Here is a 22,110-nt window from a genome sequence, read left to right on the forward strand (position 1 = left end):
TTGCTTCTCAGTTGGGGATTACAGATCACCTTTTCATGTTCAAACTCCAATAGAGTCTGGGCACCACTTAATGCCCTTCCCATACCACGCTACAGTGAAAGCAGGTCTTTCATCGGTGTGGGCTTCAAACCAGTGGCCCTCTTCTCCCTGCCCCTTCAGAGGAGTTAGAATTTCTGCTGTTCTTGCCTAGAGACAAGGTCTGTTCTGCAGTAAGTTTTGTGCTGGTTGGAGGGTCAGAGTGCGATAGACATCAAAGTCAGAGAGAACCCAGAGATGCTGAGAAAACAAAAACTTTATTTTTTCACAGGGTCAGGTGCAGGGAGTGATAACTGATCAGGCAGATATGGCAGTCCTGGCAGATACCAGGTGGACAACCTCTTAGATACTAGAGAACAGACAGGAAGAGTCGCTGGGGACAGCTCAAAGCTCTCTTGGGGCACATCTCTGTGCTAAACGAGATTGGAGCATTTCAATACAGCAGGCTCAAAATAGTCCTTGAACTGTTTTCCTTAAAATTTCTTTTCTCAGTTGCACTGCCCAGTTCAGCAACAGCCCCCTGAGCTGTGGCCACAGCCAGGACCCCCAGACTGCTGACCACTGCCACCATCACAGGAGTCTGAGCTCTGACGTCGACACCGGTGGGACCTGTGGTGCCTGTGGTGGCTCAGGAAGCAGCCACCCTCAGAGCTGGGACCAGCACACCCTCCTGAGCTGGCAGCACAGCCAGAGGAGGCTGCAGGCAGATGCTGTGCTGGGCTCTTCTGGGGGCACTTAGGCGAGGGGCACTTGGGAGGGGGCTGGCACTGCTGCTGGTTCTGCTGGAGGGACATCTCCACAGGAGTCAGTGAGCCTGGATAGATCAAAGAAAAAGGTCAGCATAAAAGCTTTAGACCACTGCCTCCTCTGGGAAAGGTTCTATAAAGCCCTCACTCTTAAGAGCCACTACATCCTGAGCTGTGGTCTTCAGGAAGGAAAGTGGAAACCAATCTCCAGTTAAATTGACCTGCATGATCTTCCCTTCCACTTTGCCTTGCTCCCAGAAGAGGATGCTGAGACTTCTCACTGGGTCCCCCATCCTGTGTCTTCACAGAAACACAAGCATGTGCACTCATTGGATGATGACTCCCAGAGAGTACCTCTGGGCATGTGTGCCTCTCTCAGGAAAAGAGTGGAGAGAATGCTGAAAGCCAGGACTGCATCACTTCCCACAGAAGTTCTGTTCTCTCTGACCCCCTGCCCTGTCCCCAGCTGCCCTCCAAGGTCTTCCTGTTCCCCCCACTCTGCTTCCCTCTTCCCCACTGAAGCCTGTGCTTGTCTCCCCACACACTCCTAGATGAGGATTTGTCTCCTGCTGGACACTCACCAGAAGCAGGAGAGGCAGGAAAAGGAGAGAAGGCTGTGCCTGAGGAGGCTGTGGATGAGGAGCCCAGGCAGGGCAGCTGGCTTTTATCCTGTGCAGGGCTGGTGATGCACAGCCTGAGCACGCTCTGCTTTTGCAATTAGGTGAAGTGACAGCTGGGACATGGCCAAGACCATTTGTTCATCCTCTTCCTTTGTACTCACTAGGATGTCTGACAGAAGGGAACCAGGAAGTTCCGATGACTGACTACCTTCCCTCCCTCGGGCCTGCTGGAGGTTGCCATTCTTCCTTCTTCACAGCTTTAATTTAGCTCACATTCCTTAACACAGACTCTGTTCCAAGGAGTTTGCTGAAAGAAGCTATACATGGATCAATATAGTGCTTTTCTGATCTTGGGTAGCTCACAATCTGTAAGGAAAGAGAGTTGGAAATATTAATAACTACACATTTGTAAATATAATCAAGTATCAGGTGCAAGATCCTGTAGTGCAACCATGTACAATGTCTGTGGCTAGAGGTCACGTCTTGGTGTAAGCCTTTCTTCACCTGCTTGTAACCCAACCACTCTGACACATCCAGATGTAACCAGTTACTATCCTCTTGAGATCCTAAGATGAGAGGAATGGGTATAAAATGGGGGAAATAGAGCTATTTAGGTGGAGCAGGGCCCACTAAGAAGTCTCATGTCACCCAATAATCCAATCATGGGTTCCTGAGGATGTAGTAGTAGAGCTGACTTGATTTTTGTTGTGTAGAACAATTTAATAGAGCCAACAATTGCATGAAGTTTGTGTATTTACATAAAATGGAGGCTTTTCTAGTTTGAATTTTCCAATTACTGTACATTTGCCACACTTTCAAAGAAAAATAATTATCAAGAATATAATTAAAATTCAATAATCCTATTTAAGTTACAATATTTTTTATTAAATTGTATTACCTATTTTGTCTTCAGGCATAGATATATTCATGCTAATTTATAACTTGCTATAGCAGTTTATACAAGAACATAAGATTATGTATAAGACATTTTAAATGCATAGCTTTTACAGAGTGTCTTATTCTCTAATGAATATTTTAAAAGCTATGATTGGCTACTTGTTTTTAGAGAGAAAATTTAGTTTTATAAGTGGGCTTAATTTCTTCCATCTTTCTTCCCTCCCTCCCTCCCTCTCCCTCCTTCCCTCCGTTCTTTCTCCCTTTTCGAGTCTCCCTTGGAACATACATACAGCTTTTGTTAGTTCTTTCTTCATTGGCATGTGGATTAATGAATTGACCTAGGTGGAAGGAAATGGTGGCTCTGGAGGTAAGTGGGGATGGGGTGAGGGAGCCCCGCCTCTGTTTCTCTCAGATTCAGTGCTCATTTCATTCACCTTGCTTGGTGTCCCACCAAATGGATGGTACTCGTGAGGAAGGATAAATGCGGATAGTCTTCTGCCACACTGTGTGGTAAGGCTGAAGATAGATGTAGAATGATGGAAAACACGGGCCAACATCCACTGCCAGGTGCCAGGCCTGGCAGAATGCCCCATTGTGGTGGTGGCATAGCCTAATGCAGAGGTCACTTTCAGGAACTCTGGATCACATGCAAAATCCACCCAGTCTCTGCTCTAAGATCCTGGAAGGAGAAACCACTCATGGCCTGCATTCTACAGGCTTAGCATTTAACCTGAGTCCCTGTTGTGGACTGAAAGCTTGTTTCTTCCCAAAATTCAAGTGTAAAATCTTGATCCCCAATATTAGATTGTTGGGACTTTGGGAAGTGATTGGGTCACCAGAGTGCATCCTCCATGTAAGGGAATTAGTGCCCTCATAAAAGAGACCCCAGAGAGCTTTCTAGTCCTCTTTCTGCCATATGAGGATACAAAACTAAGTTATCAGGAATAGGGCCTGTAAGCAGGCCCTGACTTCCAGCTTTCAGAATAGAAGAAAAAAATGTTTTGTTGTTTTAAAGCCACATAGTTTATGGTATTTTGTTATAGCATCCTGAACAAGCTAAGAAAGTGCCAGTTTCCAGCTGTCACTCATACTTTTCCTGTTGGAACTTCCTCTGATTGAAACCATTCATTTCTGTAGGTCTTAATTGAAAAAGGTTTTGTGGAACATGAACCATGGAACCATGCCAGGAACCACGAATAGACCTGGGAATACACAGAGCACAAGGGAGAGTTTAATGGCCTAACCCAGAGGACAAGAGGCAAAGGACAACTGTTTCCAGGGTGGGGGCTCCCATTACTGTGAACCTTGCCTAAGCAAGTCTGGGGCTTCAGAGCCCTTGAAGAAGTGAAGTTTTATTTTACATATTTGTGACTGTTCAGAAGCAAGGACAGGGACACTTTTGATTAAACAGGTGAAGTTTTGAGTCATTTGGGGACAGTGCTTGAAAAATAACTCCAACCACAATTTGTTAAGTTCCAAGTCAAAGTATTCAGAAACTAGCAGTGAGGAGTCTTCTCTGTTCAACATGAAACGCAGGTTTCCCTCTACTCCATCTCTCCCTGCCCCTCTTGATGTCTCAGCATCCTCTTGTTTCTAATCTTTAATTTTGGAGAAGGAGCTTTGCTTCCCTGAATATGTAGGGAGTATCAGGGCAATGCTCTAGGGTCTCCACTGCCTGGAGTTCCATCTCAAGGAGAAAAGGTATCCTGTGATCTTGGGGTAGCAGAAGAAACAGAGACCAGTCTGGACTCATGATCTTTGCAGGAATTCTTGACTTATTAATGAACTAGTATTATGGAGATAGGCATGTAACTTTTCAGGTTAACTTCCTGGGGTACATTTTGATTCAGTGACATAACTTATAAGTCAATGATGAATCTTCCTTTCCAACTGATCAGATTTGATGGTCAATTCAAGCCTTTCTTGTCACCAAACAAGGTTGACTTGGTGATGGTTAACTGAGTCATAGTTAGGTAAGATGGGAGGAGAGAGGTGGACAATACTACCTTTTTTGTTGTTGTTGAGACACAATTACATAATATATAAATGACCTTTTAAAAGCTTACTATTTGGTCATTTTTCATATATTCAAAACTGTGTAACCATTACCACTAATTTCAGACATTTTAATCACTCCTGGAGGGGAATGCTCTCCCCATTACCAGCCACTCTGTACTCCCCCTGTGGACTGTTCCCCCTTGGCAACCACCAATCTACTTTTTGCCTCCATGAACTTGATTATTTTGCACACTTGATATAAGTGAAATGAAATAATATGTAGTCTTTTGTTGTGGATTCTTTACTCAGTATATTGTTTTCAAGGTTCACTCATGTTGTGGTATATATCAATCTTTCATTCCTTTATATAGCTGAATAATGAACATCTGAAATAAAAAAAGGAGTACTGATAGAGGGCAGAGATAAATCTAAAATATGGTATAAATGTTTTTTGCATTTGTAAGTCTTTTTACTCCTATGTATTAAAAAGACAACTGCAAAAAGCAATAATTATAATGTCATGCTTATTGCCTTACAATGAATAAAGATGTGGATCGTATGACAATAACAGCCCTCAGAAGAGAAGGGAATTAAGGTACAGAGTAGCCCAACTTTGGGCTATTGTGAATAGTGTCACTGTGAACTAAATCTTTATTGTTTCCTTCCTTCTTCTTTTTCCAATGCCTTAAGTTAAAAGTTCAGGTTATTGATTTGAGAATTTTGTTTCTTGCTTAATATAGGAGCTTGTAGTCATTCCTCTCTGAGTACTCCTTTGGTCGTGTCCCACGAGTCTTTTTTTTTTTTTTTTCTTTAGTTTATTTTAAAAATAAACAAATGGGATACATGTTGTTTCTGTTTGTACATTTGTGTAACCATACATTTACATAGGGTCATGGTGTTTAATTCATTCTGTTATTTTGTCCTTCCCGCAACCCCTCCCACCCCTCTTTTCCCTCTATGCAGTCCCTCCTTCCTCCATTCATGCCCCCCTTTCACCTCTCATTATGTGTTATCATCCGCTTAGTAGTGAGATCATTCATCCTTTGGTTTTTTGAGATTGGCTTATCTCACTTAGCATGATATTCTCCAATTTCATCCATTTGCCTGCAAATGCTGTAATTTTACTACTCTTTATAGCTGAGTAATATTCCATTGTGTGTGTGTGTGTGTGTGTATATATATATATATATATATATATATATATATATATATATATATATACCACAATTTCTTTATCCATTCATCAATTGAAGGACATCTAGGTTGGTTCCACAATCTGGCTATTGTGCATTGAGCAGCTATGAACATTGATGTGGCTGTATCTCTGTAGTATGCTGATTTTAAGTCTTTGGGTATAGGCCGAGGAGTGGGATAGCTGGGTCAAATGGTGGTTCCATTCCAAGCTTTCTGAGGAATCTCCATACTGCTTTCCAGAGTGGCTGCACTAATTTGCAACCCCACCAGCAATGTACGAGTGTACCTTTTTCTCCACATCCTCTCCAACACCTACTGTTGCTGGTATTCTTGATAATCACCATTCTAATTGGGGGGAGATGAAATCCTAGGGTAGTTTTGATTTGCATTTCTCTTATTACTAGAGATGTTGAACATTTCTTCATATATCTGTTAATTGCTTGCATATCTTCTGTGAAGTGTCTGTTCATATCCTTAGCCCATTTGTTGATTGGGTTATTTGTATTCTTTGTGTAGAGTTTTTTGAATTCTTTGTATATTCTGGAAATTAGTGCTCTATCTGAAGTATGAGTGGCAAAGATTTTCTCCCACTCTGTAGGTTCTCTCTTTGCATTGCTGATAGTTTCCTTTGCTGAGAGAAAGCTTTTCAGTTTAAATCTGTCCCAGTTATTGATTCTTGCTTTTATTTCTTGAGCTATGGGAGTCCTGTTAAGGAAGTCTGATCTTAAGCCAACAAGTTGAAGATTTGGACCTACATTTTCTTCTATAAGATGAAGAGTCTCTGATCTGATTCCGAGGTCCTTGATCCATTGTGAGTTGATTTTTGTGAAGGGTGAGAGATTGGGGTTTAGTTTCATTCTGTTGCATATGGATTCTCAGTTTTCCCAGCACCATTTGTTGAAGAGGCTATCTTTTCTCCATTGCATATTTTTGGCACCTTTGTCTAGTAAGAGAAAATTGTATTTATTTGGGTTTGTGTCCGTGTCCTATATTCTGTACCATTGATCTACCTGTCTATTTTGGTGCCAATACCATGCCATTTTTGTTACTATTGCTTTGTAGTATAGTTGAAGTTCTGGTATTGCGATATCCCCTGTTTCATTCTACCTGCTAAGGATTGTTTTAGCTATTCTGGGTTTCTTATTCTTCCAGATGAATTTCATGATTGCTTGCTCTATTTCTGTAAGGTACGTCATTGGGATTTTAATTGGAATTGCATTGAATCTGTATAGCACTTTTGGTAGTATGGCCATTCTGACAATATTAATTCTGCCTATCCAGCAACATGGGAGATCTTTCCATCTTCTAAGGTCTTCCTCAATTTCTTTCTTCAATGTTTTGTAGTTTTCATTGTAGAGATCTTTTACCTGTTTGGTTAGATTGATTCCCAAGTATTTTATTTTGTTTTGAGGCTACTGCAAATGGAGTTGTTTTCCTCATCTCCCTTTCAGATGTTTCATCTCTTGTGTATAAAAATGCTGTAGATTTATGTGTGTTGATTTTATAGCCTGCTATTTTGCTGAATTCATTGATGAGGTCTAGAAGTTTTCTGGAGGATTTTTTTGGATCCTCTAAATATAGAATCATGTCATCCACAAATAGTGACAGCTTAAGTTCCTCTTTTTCTATTCATATCCCTTTAATTTCTTTGGTCTGCCTCATTGCTCTGGCTAGAGTTTCTAAGACAATGTTGAATAGAAGTGGTGAAAGAGGACATCCCTGTCTTGTTCCCATTTTTAAAGGGAATGGTTTCAGTTTTTCTCCATTAAGAATGATGTTGGCCATGGGTTTAGCATAAATAGCCTTCACAATGTTCAGGTATGTTCCTACTATCCCCATTTTTTCTAGTGTTTTGAGCATGAAGGGGTGTTGTATTTTGTCGAACACTTTTTCTGCGTCAATTGAAATCACCATATAATTCTTATCCTTAAGTCTATTGACATGATGGATTATGTTTATTGATTTATGGATGTTAGACCATCCTTGCATTCCAGGAATGAACCCCACTTGATCGTGGTGCACGATTTTCTTAATATGTTTTTGGATATGGTTTGCTTAACAAGTTTTTGTTAAGGATCTTTGCATCTTTATTCATCAAGGATATTGGTCTAAAATTTTCTTTCCTTGATGTGTCTTTGCCTGGTTTCTGTATGAGGGTGACATTATCTTCATAGAATGAGTTTGGTAGGGTACCCTCTTTTTCTATTTCCTGGAATACTTTGAGAAGTATTGGGATGAGTTCTTCTTTGAAGGTCTTGTAGAACTCAGCTGAGAATCCGTCTGATCCTGGGCTTTTCTTGGATGGTAGGCTTTTAATGGCTTCTTCTATTTCATTGCTTGATATTGATCTGTTTAAATTGCGCATGTCCTCCTGGTTCAGTTTGGGAGGAGCATATGTCTCTAGAAATTTGTCAATGTCTTTGGTAGTTTCTATTTTGTTGGAATACAGTTTTTCAAAGTAGCTTCTCATTATGTTATGTATTTCAGTGGTGTCTCTCGTGATATTTCCTTTTTCATCACGAAGTTTAATAATTTGAGTTTTCTCTCTCCTTCTCTTTGTTAGTGTGACTAAGGGTTTGTCTATTTTGTTTACTTTTTCAAAAAACAAACTTTTTGTTTTGTCAATTTTTTGAATTGTTTTTTCATTTCAATTTCATTGTTTTCAGGTCTGATTTTAATTATTTCCTGTCTTCTACTACTTTTGCTGTTATTCTGTTCTTCTTTTTCTAGGGCTTTGAGCTGTTATGTTAGGTCATTTAGTTGTTGACTTTTCATTCTTTTCTGGAATGCGCTCCATGCAATGAATTTTCCTCTTAGTACTGCTTTCATAATGTCCCAGGGATTTTGATATGTTGTATCATTGTTCTCATTGACCTCTACGAATTTTTTTTTTATCTCCTCCCTGAAGTTTTCTGTTATCCATGTTTCATTCGATAGCATATTATTTAGTCTCCAGATGTTGGAGTAATTTCTGTTTTTTATTTTGTCATTGATTTCTACTGTCAGCCCATTTTGATCTGATAGAACACAAGGCAGTATATCAATTTTTTTGCTTTTCCTAAGGGCTGCTTTGTGGCATTACGTATGGTCTATTTCGAGAAGGTTCCATGTGCTGCCAAGAAAAAGTGAATCTGCTCATTGATGCTCTACATATGTCTGTTAAGTCTAGGTTATTGATTGTGTTACTGAGTTCTATGGTTTCTTTGTTTGGGTTTTGTTTGGAAGATCTATCTAGTTGTGACAGCGGTGTGTTAAAGTCACCCAGAATTATTGTGTTGTGGTCTATTTGATTCCTGAAATTGAGAAGGATTTGTTTGATGTACAGGGATGCACCATTGTTTGGGGCATAAATATTTACTATCGTTATGTCTTCCTGATTTATGGTTCCCTTAAGCAGTACGAAATGTCCTCTTTATCCCTTCTGACTAACTTTGGCTTGAAGTCCACTTTATCTGATATGAGGATGGAAACCCCCACTTTTTTACTGAGTCCATGTGCATGGTAGGTTTTGTTCCATCCTTTCACCTTTAGTCTGTGAATGTCTTTTTCTATGAGATGAGTCTCTTGCAGACAGCATATTGTTGGGTCTTTCTTTTTAATCCATTCTGCTGGTCTATGTCTTTTGATTGATGAGTTTAGGCCATTAACGTTCAGGGTTATTATGGAGATATGATTTGTATTCCCAGTCATTTGGGCTTATTTTTGGTATTTAAGTTGTCTTGGTTTCTCCTTTGAGTGGTTTTTCTCTAAGGTAGTTCCTCCCTTTGCTGACCTCCATTGTTGTTTTTCATTTCCTCCTCATGGAATATTTTGTTGAGAACATTCTGTAGTGCAGGCTTTCTATTTGTAAATTCTTTTAACTTTTGTTTATCGTGGAAGGATTTTATTTCATCTTCAAATCTGAAGGTTAGTTTTGCTGGGTATAGGATTCTTGGTTGGCAACCATGTTCTTTCAGAGCTTGAAATATGTTGTTCCAGGCCCTTGTAGCTTTTAAAGTCTGGGTTGAGAAGTCTGCTGCTATCCGTATTGGTTTCCCCCTATATGTAATCTGATCCTTTTATCTTAGGGCCTTCAAAATCCTATCTGTATTTTGAATGTTAGGCATTTTCATTATAATGTGCCTTGGATCTGTGGATCTGTTGTGATTTTGTGCATATGATGTTCTGTAAGCCTCTTGTATTTGATATTCCATTTCATTCTTCACGTTTGGGAAATTTTCTGATATTATTTCATTGAATAGGTTGTTCATTCCTTTGGTTTGTATCTCTGTGCCTTCCTCAATCCCAATAATTCTTAAATTTGGTCTTTTCTTGATGTCCCATAGTTCTTGGAGTTTCTGTTCATGATATCTTACCATCTTCTCTGTTTGGGCAACTTTATTTTTAAGATTAGATATTTTGTCTTCATTGTCTGAGGTTCTGTCTTCCAAGTGGTCTAGTCTTTCCATTGAGTTTTTTATTTGGTTTATTGTTTTCTTCATTTCGAGAATTTCCATTCAGATTTTTTTGAGAATCTCTACCTCTTTGTTGAAATGATCTTTTGCTTCCTGCATTTGCTCTTTCAGCTTATTGGTATTATCGTTCATTGCCTGCATTTGCTCTCCTTTCTCATCCTTTGCTTTGCGAATCATCTTAATCATGTATAATCTGAAGTCCTTTTCTGACATTTTTTCTATCATACTGTCATTGGATTCTATTAATATAGAATCTAGTTTTGTTTGGATCATTTTCTTCCCTTGTTTTTTCATGTTGTTCATGTATCTTCCCCTTTAGCAGTGCAGATCTGGGGTATTGTAGATTTCCCCCTATAGGCTTATAGCGGCCCTATAGGTTTCCAAAACCTTTTCTGACAATGAGCTTCCAGTCTCCAGCAGGTGTCTCAGGATGGGATTTGCTCCACCTAAAGATCGGAGCTACAGCTTCTAGGATTATCCAAGATGGCCACTCTGGCTTCCAAATATGTTGGCAAATCGGGAGCTACAGCTCAGGGTGTGGATGTGGTCAGCTGGAGGTCCTGGAGGCAGGGTGTGGTTGGTCTGGCAGGGGTCCTGGAGGTTGAGTGTGTTTGGTGTGGTTGCAGGATACTGGAGGCTTGGTGCAGTCGGTCTGGGGTCCCGGTGATAAGGTGCAGTCAGTTGGTCTGTGCATCCTGGCGACAAGGAGCAGTCAGTCGATATGAGGGCCCCAGAGGTAGGGAGTGATAGGTCAGGCTGAGGGATCCTGGAGATGGAGCTCAGTCAGTCCAGCCAGGGGTCCTACAGGGCCTGGCTGTTGTCTCAAAATGGCTCCCATAAGTCTTGATATATTGTGTATTCATTTTTATTCACCTCAAAGTATCCTTAAAATCCATGAAAGAGACATTGTACTCACTCGATACAGGAGAAGATAGGGAATGAGTGACAGAACTGACCACGCATCTTTCCCACACTGTCCTTTAGGAGACAGCTGGAATATGCTGGAGGAGGGGAAGAGGTTGAGTTATATTCATCTAGATATTATGGTAAAATCACCAAATCTCTGAAAACGGTTCAGAAGTTCTGGAATACACTTGAGCTATCATCAAAGGGGTGCTTTTGTAGTATAGCAGAACACAGAGAGTGGGGCAAAAAAAAAATTGTTTGTACCCACTGAGTTCTGACTGTTTAATATCCTTGTTAAAAGACCCTTAGAAGATTTTTTTATAGCAAGGATCTTTCTTGATTCCTTCTTTCTTTCCACTCTCAGTCAGTAAATAGATCAATAAAGTATTTCATAAATTGTGTAACATTCCCCAAACTGCACTTAGGAAAACATTCCTTCCCGTCAGTAATGATTGCTCTGTAAAATCAGGCTTTTGCAGTAAAAAAATGTGAGTCTTCAGATATTAACGCTAGAAAGTAATGTGTTCCATACTCCACATCACCATCAGAACCTGTGAGCTGTTGTGGGACCTGTCATCTGAGCTTTTTCCTGTGTTTACTTTTGAGCAGGGCTCAACCCTCAGCGCAGATCTCCCACAGGTGGGGATGCTGAGAATGGGCCAGATGGTCAACAGTCAGGGGTATGGAGCAGGCAGAGAGAGCTGAAGAAATCTACTTACTTCAGAAAGTCATATCCAGGTACCAAAGGCTATCTAGGAAATGGGGGACTGGATTGGGGTGGGGGAAAATGGCTATTAGGAGATCAGAGAGGGTGAAATTTCTGGAGAGAACTGAGAACCCTCTAAGGTAGAGACCCTCAACTTTGGCAGCACACAGGAACCATCTGGTAAAGTTTTTAAGAACTACTGAACTCTGAGCTTCCTCCCCAAAGACTGAATTGATCTGAAGTGCAGCCAAGGAGTTTTAGTCTCTCTCCAGGTGATCTTATTATACAGCCACGTTTGAGAAGATCAGGTCAAATGAGGTGGCAGAGGAAGTACTGGAGGTTGGAGATGGGATTGCTTGGGTTTATAGTCCTGTCATCCACAGAGAAAAAACACAATTCTTTAGCAGGCAGCAACTGGTCTCAGAGACTAGCTGCCTTCTCCAGTCTCAACTCTTGGCGTGTTCTCCTAAACTCTCATCTCCGACTCCTCACCTATCCATGACACCCGAAGGCCCAGGGACCTTTGCTTGGGCCTAAGCAGGAGAGCTCCTTAGTGACTGATGCTCAGTACTTAGAGAATTGTCTGAACACCTTGGGGAAAGATGCAGGTGTCACAGGGATTCTGGCCCACAGATCATCTGGGCAGGACCTTGTTACCAAGTTTCCTGTCTTTCATACATAGGCTGCAGGTCTGGGGGCAGGAAGGGAAAGGGGAAGGGGAGAGCAAGCTTTTCTTGAGAGGGGACCTAGGATGCCCCTTCATTGACCAGATGCCTCTTCCTTAACCTTGTCATTGGTTTGTTTTCTTCCCTCTCTCCTTCCCTTTCTTCTTAAACTCATTTTTCCTTATTGTTTTCTATTATTATTTCAAAACTAATATCAGTGAAGACCGGGCATTGTAACAGATACATAATCCATGAGGTGGCATACACATGTAGCCATAAATGAATGTGATGTGGTCTTGACTTAGTAGCTCCTTGCATAGTGAGTGAGGCAGACAGACAGACAGCCACATATCTATGACCTGAGGTGATAAGAACTGTAATAACATGTGGGGAGTCCTCAGGCTTGGGCAAGAGCTTTTGGGTTTCAGTCTTTTGTTGCCTAATGTGTTTAGAGGTTGTCATTCGGTATCACATAGGAGTGGTTGAGATGAGGTCAGAGGCATCAGAACTGCCGATGGGAATGAAGCAGGAACAGTGGGATGAGGAACCCAAACTCTCCAAGATAAGCTGGTCCTAGAACACTGAGAGGAGCTCATGAAGCCCAGGAGGCAGAGGTGTTCTCGAAGGGGATGGCAGGCAAATACAGCTGATGTCTGAGGGCAGGATGTGGTGGATAGAGGGTCCAGAATAATATGTGCTGTAAGAGCACTGGCTGGGGAGTCAGATACTCCTGTCTTTGTTTTCTTATTTATTTAGGTGATGGCTGTCCTAAGGTGCAAGTGTTTGGAGAGAGAAAAAGCTGCAGTCTAAAGAAAGCACAGTGGACCACAGATGTTAAAGTGGAAATCTAACTTGCATGTGATGAGACATCTGTCAGTCAGTACTCACTGTGTACGTTTCTAAGTTTCTGGAGTGGGTTAGAGGAGGAGCTGATTCATCTAGGCTCAGATAACCAAGGGGAATTTAGCTGAAAGGTGAACTATGATTAATAGAGGGTAAATAATAGTACACAGACACCAGAATGTTATTGTGTACAACTGACATAATGCAATTGATGTGATGGACCAACTTCTGTAGAAATTGCATTTAAATTAGCTGTTTAGAATTTTCCTATTGCATTTTATTGAACCACTAGAGATGCATTTTCTTCTGAAGTACAATCAAACCTAAGATTAGGAGAAATCTCTCATCTCACACATGTAATTAAAATTTAGTTTTTGATATAGTAAATGTGTCTATTTATCCTGCTACAGGAAGGTCTGTACTTCTGGATCCCCATGTTGAGATAAGGGAACTGCCTTCATAGTACAGGTGTAAACATCTCCTGCACACTTAGGGCTTTGGAGGGATGAAGGAGACTGGCAAAGGAAGTGCACCATCATCCTCTGTGTCACCATTAGTGATTTATCCTTTGTGTTTCCTCCATTGTTGCCTTAGGGTGAAAGCAAGATGTTACCACGCAAGCTTTCAGCCACCAGGTGCTTAATGCTCAATTTTCTTTTTTTCTATTATTATTTCAAAACTAATATCAGTGAAGACCGGGCATTGTAACAGATATATAATCCATGAGGTGGCATACACATGTAACCATAAATGAATGCGATGTGGTTTTGATTTAGTAGCTCCTTGTATAGTGAGTGAAGCAGACAGACAGGTAGCCACATATCTATGCCCCAAGGTGAAAAGAGCTGTAATGAACATGTGGGGAGTCCCAGGCTAGGGTCCTTCATTGTGTCTATCAAACTCGCACTTCTGCCTCCAAAGATATGGGAAATGTACTAGAAAAAGGGATGTTTGTTCCTTACTCTACTGTTTTGCAAATAAATTATAGGACTATCTTGAATGGAGTCACTAGGTCAGAAGTTCCCCAAGAACACCCTCTTATTCTTGTTCTCCTTTTACCTTCAGCACCTATAGTAGTGTCTGTGTTGAGCAGATGCTCAATAAATTGTGTGTGTGTGTGTGTGTGTGTGTATGTGTGTGTGTGTGTTATTGGGAATTGAGCCCCCAAATTCTCTACCACCGAGCTATACTCCCAAACCTTTTAATTTTTTTATTTTGAGAGAGGATCTTGCTAAGTGACTGAGGCTGCCCTTATACTTGGAAATCCTCCAACCTTAGCCTCTCAAGTAGCTGGGATTACAGGCACATGTCACCAATAGTTTTTGAATGAATGAATTATTAATTGTTGAATCCTGGACTGGATGGAGTTTGTCTCCTGATGGGAATCAGGACATCACTCATTACGTTCACACCTTTTGAGGTCCACAGAGCAGTGTGAATGGCATAATTTAAGACTGTCTTTGATTGTTCTGGTATTGCAGATCCAAACTTTGTTACTTGGTCTGACTCCTATTTCTTCTCCCTTTGGCATTGAAAGTGTAGACTTGGCAGATGCTTCTGAACCTTCAGACTTCATTCTGTAATCCTTGGTAGATGACAGGGTTGTAGCTGATATACAGTGTAATCTACGAGTTCCAACCACTCTCCACAAAGTGGTCAATTCCAGGTTAGTGAAGTAGTTCTGTCAAGATTTGTGGGATTCATGACTCTCAGGTCATGTGGCAACATGTGGCACATGGTGGCAACTCCAACTTCCCAGTCAACCTCATCAAGCCTGGACATTTTTTTGAGGCATATTTTCAGCATTAGTTGACACTGTTTCTGTCCGATGGTGGAGTGCTACCTAAGAACTTCTCAATTCTTAGGTGAGAGGCAGCTTATGGTAATGAATTTAAACTTGGCAGCTGTGGTTTCAACTCAGGGGATTATGCTGACTAGAGAGTGGATCTGACCTGGTTAGAGTGTATCTCACTTCACTTCTAGAAGGTTCTCTCTCTCTCAATTTTTTTTTTCCTTAAACTCCAAATATTCTGGAAATTCTGCCTTTGGATGTCAATGTGAAAATGGTTTGATGTTTTCCAAAGACTTAAGAAACTTTTCTGGTTTTGATTCAACAAATCCTTAAAGTGTTCCATATATTTATTTTTTTACTTGGTGTACCAGCCTCACATCAATTTCTCCCACAATTTCAATTTTGGAATCTAGATCAAGTTCTGTGATGTCCCTTGGCTTATTCTGAGAACCACCTGCCTGCTTTTGATGGACTGCTCCTTTATACCAGTATTTCAACAACTGGCAGGTGGAATGAGTGAGGCTCATCCCTAAGGAGATGATTTCAACCTAGAGGGTATTCGAGTTTCATATTTTAGTCTCCAAATATGGGGACAAAATTTTTTAAAGTTTTACTTAAGTTATGACTCATATGTTGGGCTCTTAGCTCTGCAGATTAGAAAGATCAAATAAAAACAAAAACAAGCCACAAAGTTAAACAGACCAAAATACATGTTAAGTGGAAAAGACTCAACATTTTTAAAGATGTCGTGGAAAATCTCAAGGGAAGGTAAGTGGCAAGTGTCAAGGTCCTAGATTTACTGGCTGTGTATCCTGGGTCCTGGTGTACAAGAATTTGAATCTACAGTTTCCCCATTTGTAAAATGTAGTTATTAAGAGAACAGATTGCTTACAGGGAATTGAATGAGAATTAAATAAGTTCATGGTAGTCTTTTGGGGATTCCTAGCACAGATAAGCACTAATAAATTTTGATTATATAATCATATTGACTCACAATCCTGGTAATATTCTTCACATTCTCACATATTCTAAACTCTCAGTCTATCTTTTCTGGTGATCCACAACATCTTTAGCATTAACTGGTTATCTCCCCAATCTCTCTGTGGAAATTTTATTGAGAGATGGAGTCATCTATTCTTATACCTAACCCTTCCTTCATCTATGTTTTAATTCTAGTCAGGGTTTCTTCAACCTTTATACTGTTGGTATTTTGGGACTAATAATTCTGTTGTGTGCATTGTAGGATGTTCAGGGGCATCCCTGGTATCTGCCCACTAAATACCAGTAGCATTCTTTCTGACAGTCCAGAAGGTCCTTAGGTATTTCCAGATGTCCCTTAGAGAACCAAATTTCCCCCAGCTCAAAAAAGGGCTTATTCTGTCTTAAAAAAATCTTTATTTATATCTATTAGATATATGTTAAATGTATAATATATAAATTTATATATAACATTATATATAATATATAATATGATATAGTAATATGTATAATGTAATATAAAATATACAATGTATGTATAATCTATAATCTATAGTATACATCATATATATTACTATTATATATGATATATATTATATATAATATACATCAAAATAGATATTATAATGTTATATATTATATATTATATAAATATTATATATTGACATTACGTATTAATATATCATATTACACATATTACACATCATGTATTATATTGGTATGTAATATTGATATATATTGCATTGATATTAATTATTATGAATATTGTTAATATTCTGTATCAATAATTATATTATAGATTATATCTCAATACACTTCATATCACATATTATTATATACTATTTATTATTATTAATCATTATACATTATCAATTATATATCATTATATTATTAATCATTTATTATAATTAATATTATGTATAATGTATCAATATTATAATCAATATTATATATTTATATTTATATATTATAATATATTATATATTTAATACACATATCATATTATATATTATGTAAGATATATAAATGTATCATTCATCATACATCATACATCATATATCACATATTATATATAATATATATTTTAATCAATTAATTTATTTTTTATTGTAAACAAATGGGGTACATCTTGTTTCTCTGTTTGTACATGAAATAGAGGCATATCATTTGTGTAATCATACATTTACATAGGGTAATGGTGTTAGATTCATTCTGTTATTTTTTCCTCCCCCCCCACCCCTCCCACCCCTCTTTTCCCTCTATACAGTCCCTTCTTCCTCCATTCTTGCCTCCCTCCCACCCCCCCATTATGTGTCATCATCTGCTTATCAGTGAGATCATTTGTCCTTTAGTTTCTCGAGATTGGCTCATCTCACTTAGCATGATATTCTCCAATATCATCCATCTGCCTGAAAATGCCATAATTTTATGGCTGAATAATATTCCATTATATATATATATATATATATATATATATATATATGTCACAATTTCTTTATCCATTCATCAACTGAAGGACACTTAGGTTGGTTCCACAATCTGGCTATTGTGAATGGAGCAGCTATGAACATTGATGTGGCTGTATCTCTGTAGTATGCTGATTTTAAGTCCTTTGGGTATAGGCCAAGGAGTGGGATAGCTGGGTCAAATGGTGGGTCCATTCCAAGTTTTCTAAGGAATCTCCACACTGCTTTCAGAGTGGCTGCACTAATTTGCAAACCCACCAGCAATGTATGAGTGTACCTTTTTCCCCACATCCTCTCCAACACCTATTGTTGCTTGTATTCTTGATAATCACCATTCTAATTGGGGGGAGATGGAATCTTAGGGTAGTTTTGATTTGCATTTCTCTTATTACTAAAGATGGTGAACATTTTTTCATATGTTTGTTTCATATGTTTGTTGATTGCTTGTACATCTTCTTCTGTGAAGTGTCTGTTCATATCCTTAGCCCATTTATTGATTGGGTTATTTGTATTCTTCATGTAGAGTTTTTTGAATTCTTTATATATTCTGGAAATTAGTGCTCTATCTGAAGTATGAGTGGCAAAGATTTTCTCCCACTCTGTAGGCTCTCTTTACATTGCTGATAGTTTCCTTTCCTGAGAGAAAGCTTTTTGGTTTGAATCTGTCCCAGTTATTGATTCTTGCTTTTATTTCTTGTGTTATGAAAGTCATGTTAAGGAAGTCTGATCCTAAGCCGACATGTTGAAGATTTGGACCTACTCTTTCTTCTATAAGATGCAGAGTCTCTAGTCTGATTCCACTATTATATATGATATATACTATATATTATTTTATATAACAATATATATGATAAATTATATAATATATAACAATATACTATATATATTTATAATGTACATATTATCATATAATATATGATATATATTAATTATATATTATATATATAATATATAATATAATCATATATTTGTATTCATACATATATATTTATATAATATAAATACATATAAATATATATTCATATCACATTTATATGTAAAATTTATATTTATATTATATATGATATATTATATATGATTCATATCATATATAATACATATTATATATAAGAATATATGTTATGTATGATATACATCACATATAACATGATAGATATAATATATGCACATATATGTGCATATATTATATATGGACTATATCATATATAATATATTATATTAATGTCTTTGTATTATATATAATATATTGATAGCATATATATTACCTATCTATGCATATATTTAATATATATAACATATATAATTGCCTACTACAAATTCACTTTTTTTAATTGAAATGCCAAAAACAGTTTGTTGAAATCAAACAGAAGCTCTTTATAAGAGTCTGGAGAGTTCACTGTGAGATGTATACCCAACCATGTGTTCATAGAATTCATTCTTTTTCAGAGGCTTTATTTCACACCCTCCTTTCCTCTTCTGCCTCGCTAATTCAGCACATAAAGGCCTGACAGACCTCCCATTCTTTATGTCTTTAATAGTGCATTATAGTTGTATATAACAATTGGGTTCATTTTGTCATATTCATACCTGCATATAATATAATTTTCTCCATTTCTGTCTCCAGTTTCCCCCCTTTCTTTTCCCTCTTCCCTCTCACTGATACCCATCTTATACTCTATTAATCTTTATTTATTTATTGTTTTTATTTGTTTATTATAGATAAGCATAAAAATGGAATTCACTGTGAAGTTTTCATATATGCACCTAACATAGTGTGGTCAATTTCCTTGTGCAGTTCCTCCCTTTTCCAATCCCTCCTCCCTCCTCATCAATCCCATTGCACTATTTTACTGTTCTCTATTCTATTTTCATGGAATCCCCCACCCCACCTTTAATATTCCTTATTTCTTTCCAGCTTCTGCATATGAGAGAGAATGTTTGACCCTTGACTTTCTCAGTCTGGCTTATTTCACTTAGCTTGATGTCCTCCAGTTTCATCAGTTTGCCAGCAAATAACATAGCTTTATTCTTCTTTAAGACTATATAAAACCTCCAACTTTTTTCTAGTCTAGAGCTGTGATTCTGGCAGTGCTGGATCTGAAGAGCAGAGGGGAGGGACACACACCAGCCACCTGGGGACAGGCACAGTGAAATGACAGCGAGACACCAGTGATGATGTGGGCAAGATTTATTTTTGACAGGTTCAGGCACAGGGATGTGTGCAGAACATTAGTATACCCCCAGTGGGGGTTTTGCACACAGTTCCCTCCCCCCTTATGAGATCTTGGACATCAGACAGAAAGAGCCTTCTGGAGAGGAACACCCCAGCCCAGTCTGTGGAAGCCGGAACAGGGTATCTGGGAAAGGGTACATCAGGATGGGGCTTTCCTTGGACCTCTGGATTCTAGTTTCCTCTGGAATAACTTGTCTCAGATGAGGATCCACGTCAGAAACAGCCTCCAGAGCTATGGCCACAGCCAGGACCCCCAGACTGCTGACCACTGCCACCATCACAGGAGTCTGAGCTCTGACGTCGACATTGGTGGGACCTGTGGTGCCTGTGGTGGCTCAGGAAGCAGCCACCCTCAGAGCTGGGGCCAGCACACCCTCCTGAGCTGGCAGCACAGCCAGAGGAGGCTGCAGGCAGACACTGTGCTGGGCTCTTCTGGGGGCACTTGGGTGAGGGGCACTTGGGAGGGGGCTGGCACTGCTGCTGGTTCTGCTGGAAGGACATCTCCACAGGAGTCAGTGAGCCTGGGAAAACAAAGTGATTTGTCAGTCCCAAATCTATAGTTCAATGTCTCCTCCCCTCTAAGACCAGCTGCTTCCTGAGCCAAGAGCTGCAGGTGGGTGGGAAATACTGATGTGGGATGGAGTTGGTTGGATCATGCCCGTTGCCTTCCACTTTACTCTCCATCCAGGACAGATTGCTGTCAATCTAACTGGACATCCACATTTTCATATCTCTAAAGAACACTCAGTGGATTGTATCTCTTTACAAGGAAAAGCATTCTGGAGGATGGATGTCCCAGGAAATGTATGCGACACGAATAGAAGAGGATGGGAGGGAATTCTGAGTTCCTGTGGCCTTTTCAGGTCATAGAATTCTTGTCAAGTCCCACAGAGGCTCATTCCTGACTTCACTTCTTTCACTGCTGCCCTCTCAGCACTCTTCTGTCTTAAACCTCGCCGTTTCCCTTCCATTTTCTGTGACCTTGACCTTTCCTTCCAACATCTCAAGTTGGGGCCCACCAGTGCACTCACCAGGTGCAGAGAGCACAGGAGGAGGCTGTGCCTGTGGAGGCTGTGGATGAAGAGTCCAGGACAGCATCCCTTTTATCCTATGCAGGGTTTGTGATGCATCACCTGAGCATGCTACATGCTTTCACAACTAGGGGAGGTGACAGCCCAGCACATGCCCAGGACTAGTTTTCCAGTCTATTCCTAGCACCTCCATCATGTTCTGCAGATGAGATTATGCCAGGCAGCCAGATGATTGTCCAAATACCTCCCACTGGCTTCTCCTGAGAGCCTGCCCCTTCCTCCTTCACTCCTTCTCATCTTTCCTTTCTTCCTTCTTTTCCTTTTTAATGGATTTTATTGGTACATTATGATTATATATAACAGTGGGCTTCTTGTGACATATTCATATATGCATATACCATAATCTGATGTGCCATTCCTCAGTACCTCCCCTGTCCCTTCCCTCTTTCCTCCCTCTAATCCACTTCCTGTACTCTACTGGTCTCCCCTCTATTATCATTTTTAAATTAGTGTATTATAATTATATATAAAAGTGGAATTTGTTGTGGTATACTTGCACATTGACATAGTGTGATTTGATAGTTTTACTTCCCCATGCCCTCTGGATTCCCTTCTGTTATTCCATTGGTCTCCCTTCTATTTCATGAGATTCCTTTTTCATTCCTTTTTTATTCCTTCCAGCTTCCACAAATGAGAGAAAATATTTGACCCTTGATTTTATGAGCCTGGCTTATTTCACTTAGCATGATGTTCTTCCTCTTTCGGCTCATGCCTTGAAGCAGTCTGTCTCCTGCACTTTCCTGGGAAGGGGTTTGGTTATGTATTCTGTATTCTTTCATGAAATCAGAGTACAGACACACAGACAAATAAGTAAATCACAAAACAAATTCCAAGTGATAAAAGTTGTAAAATAATGTTCACAAAATCTCCAGGCTGCCCAGTGACCTTCAGACTTAGTCCATTGTGGACTCCTGAGCACCTAGCAATGGGGGAAGCAGTGGCAATGTTGTGGAACCCTGTCGGGTGGAAACCCCTCATGTCATTGAGGAAGTAGCATGGAGTTTCTGAGCACTGAGTGACAGAGCCAAGTTAGATTTTGATGGACAAATAAATTATTCAGAGCTGTAAATGTCCTCTGATTTTAGTAAATTCATATAAACTGAAATCTGTTTGCCCATTTGGATTATTGTCACATCATGCTATAGGTCAAAGAAAAATATAATAATTTTATATTTTTAATAATTCACTTATCATTTAAATACCTTTTTCTTAAAATAATATTCTATTCTGGATTTATATTTTCTTATGGAGAAAAATGTTTATGGCTTAGTGTTAATTGATAAAAAGCACACAATAAGCAGTAAACACAATGACATTTTTACACTATTAATATTTTATATGATATTTTGAATGAAATCTTTTTATAGCAAATGCATTTTATTCTTTATGACGGTTAAAACCTACAGGACTATAGAACTAGCTTCTACTTTTAGACACTTGTGTTTTTCTCACCTCATTCTAAGACTCTCCCACTCTGAAACAAAG

At 39.2% G+C, this 22,110-nt stretch overlaps 2 protein-coding genes across 2 annotated transcripts; both read right to left on the bottom strand.

Moving 5' to 3' along the window:
- Nucleotides 1-274: 274 nt before the first annotated feature.
- Nucleotides 275-1,406, bottom strand: LOC306670870 (late cornified envelope protein 3C-like). The gene is made up of 2 exons (XM_079155904.1): nt 1,364-1,406; nt 275-850 (listed from the first exon to the last, which is right to left on the bottom strand). Exon 2 carries the CDS (start codon nt 828-830, stop codon nt 543-545), a length of 288 nt encoding a protein of 95 aa, XP_079012030.1. The 5' UTR covers nt 831-850; nt 1,364-1,406; the 3' UTR covers nt 275-542.
- An 18,341-nt stretch (nt 1,407-19,747) lies between these two features.
- On the bottom strand, nt 19,748-20,035 carry LOC306665048 (late cornified envelope protein 3C-like; the record flags this gene model as incomplete). The annotated part of the gene is made up of 1 exon (XM_079146274.1): nt 19,748-20,035. One exon carries the CDS (start codon nt 20,033-20,035, stop codon nt 19,748-19,750), a length of 288 nt encoding a protein of 95 aa, XP_079002400.1.
- Between the last annotated feature and the right edge of the window lie 2,075 nt (nt 20,036-22,110).

Source organism: Sciurus vulgaris, assembly GCF_902686455.1.
Source record: "Sciurus vulgaris genome assembly, chromosome: 1".
Taxonomy (NCBI): domain Eukaryota; kingdom Metazoa; phylum Chordata; class Mammalia; order Rodentia; family Sciuridae; genus Sciurus; species Sciurus vulgaris.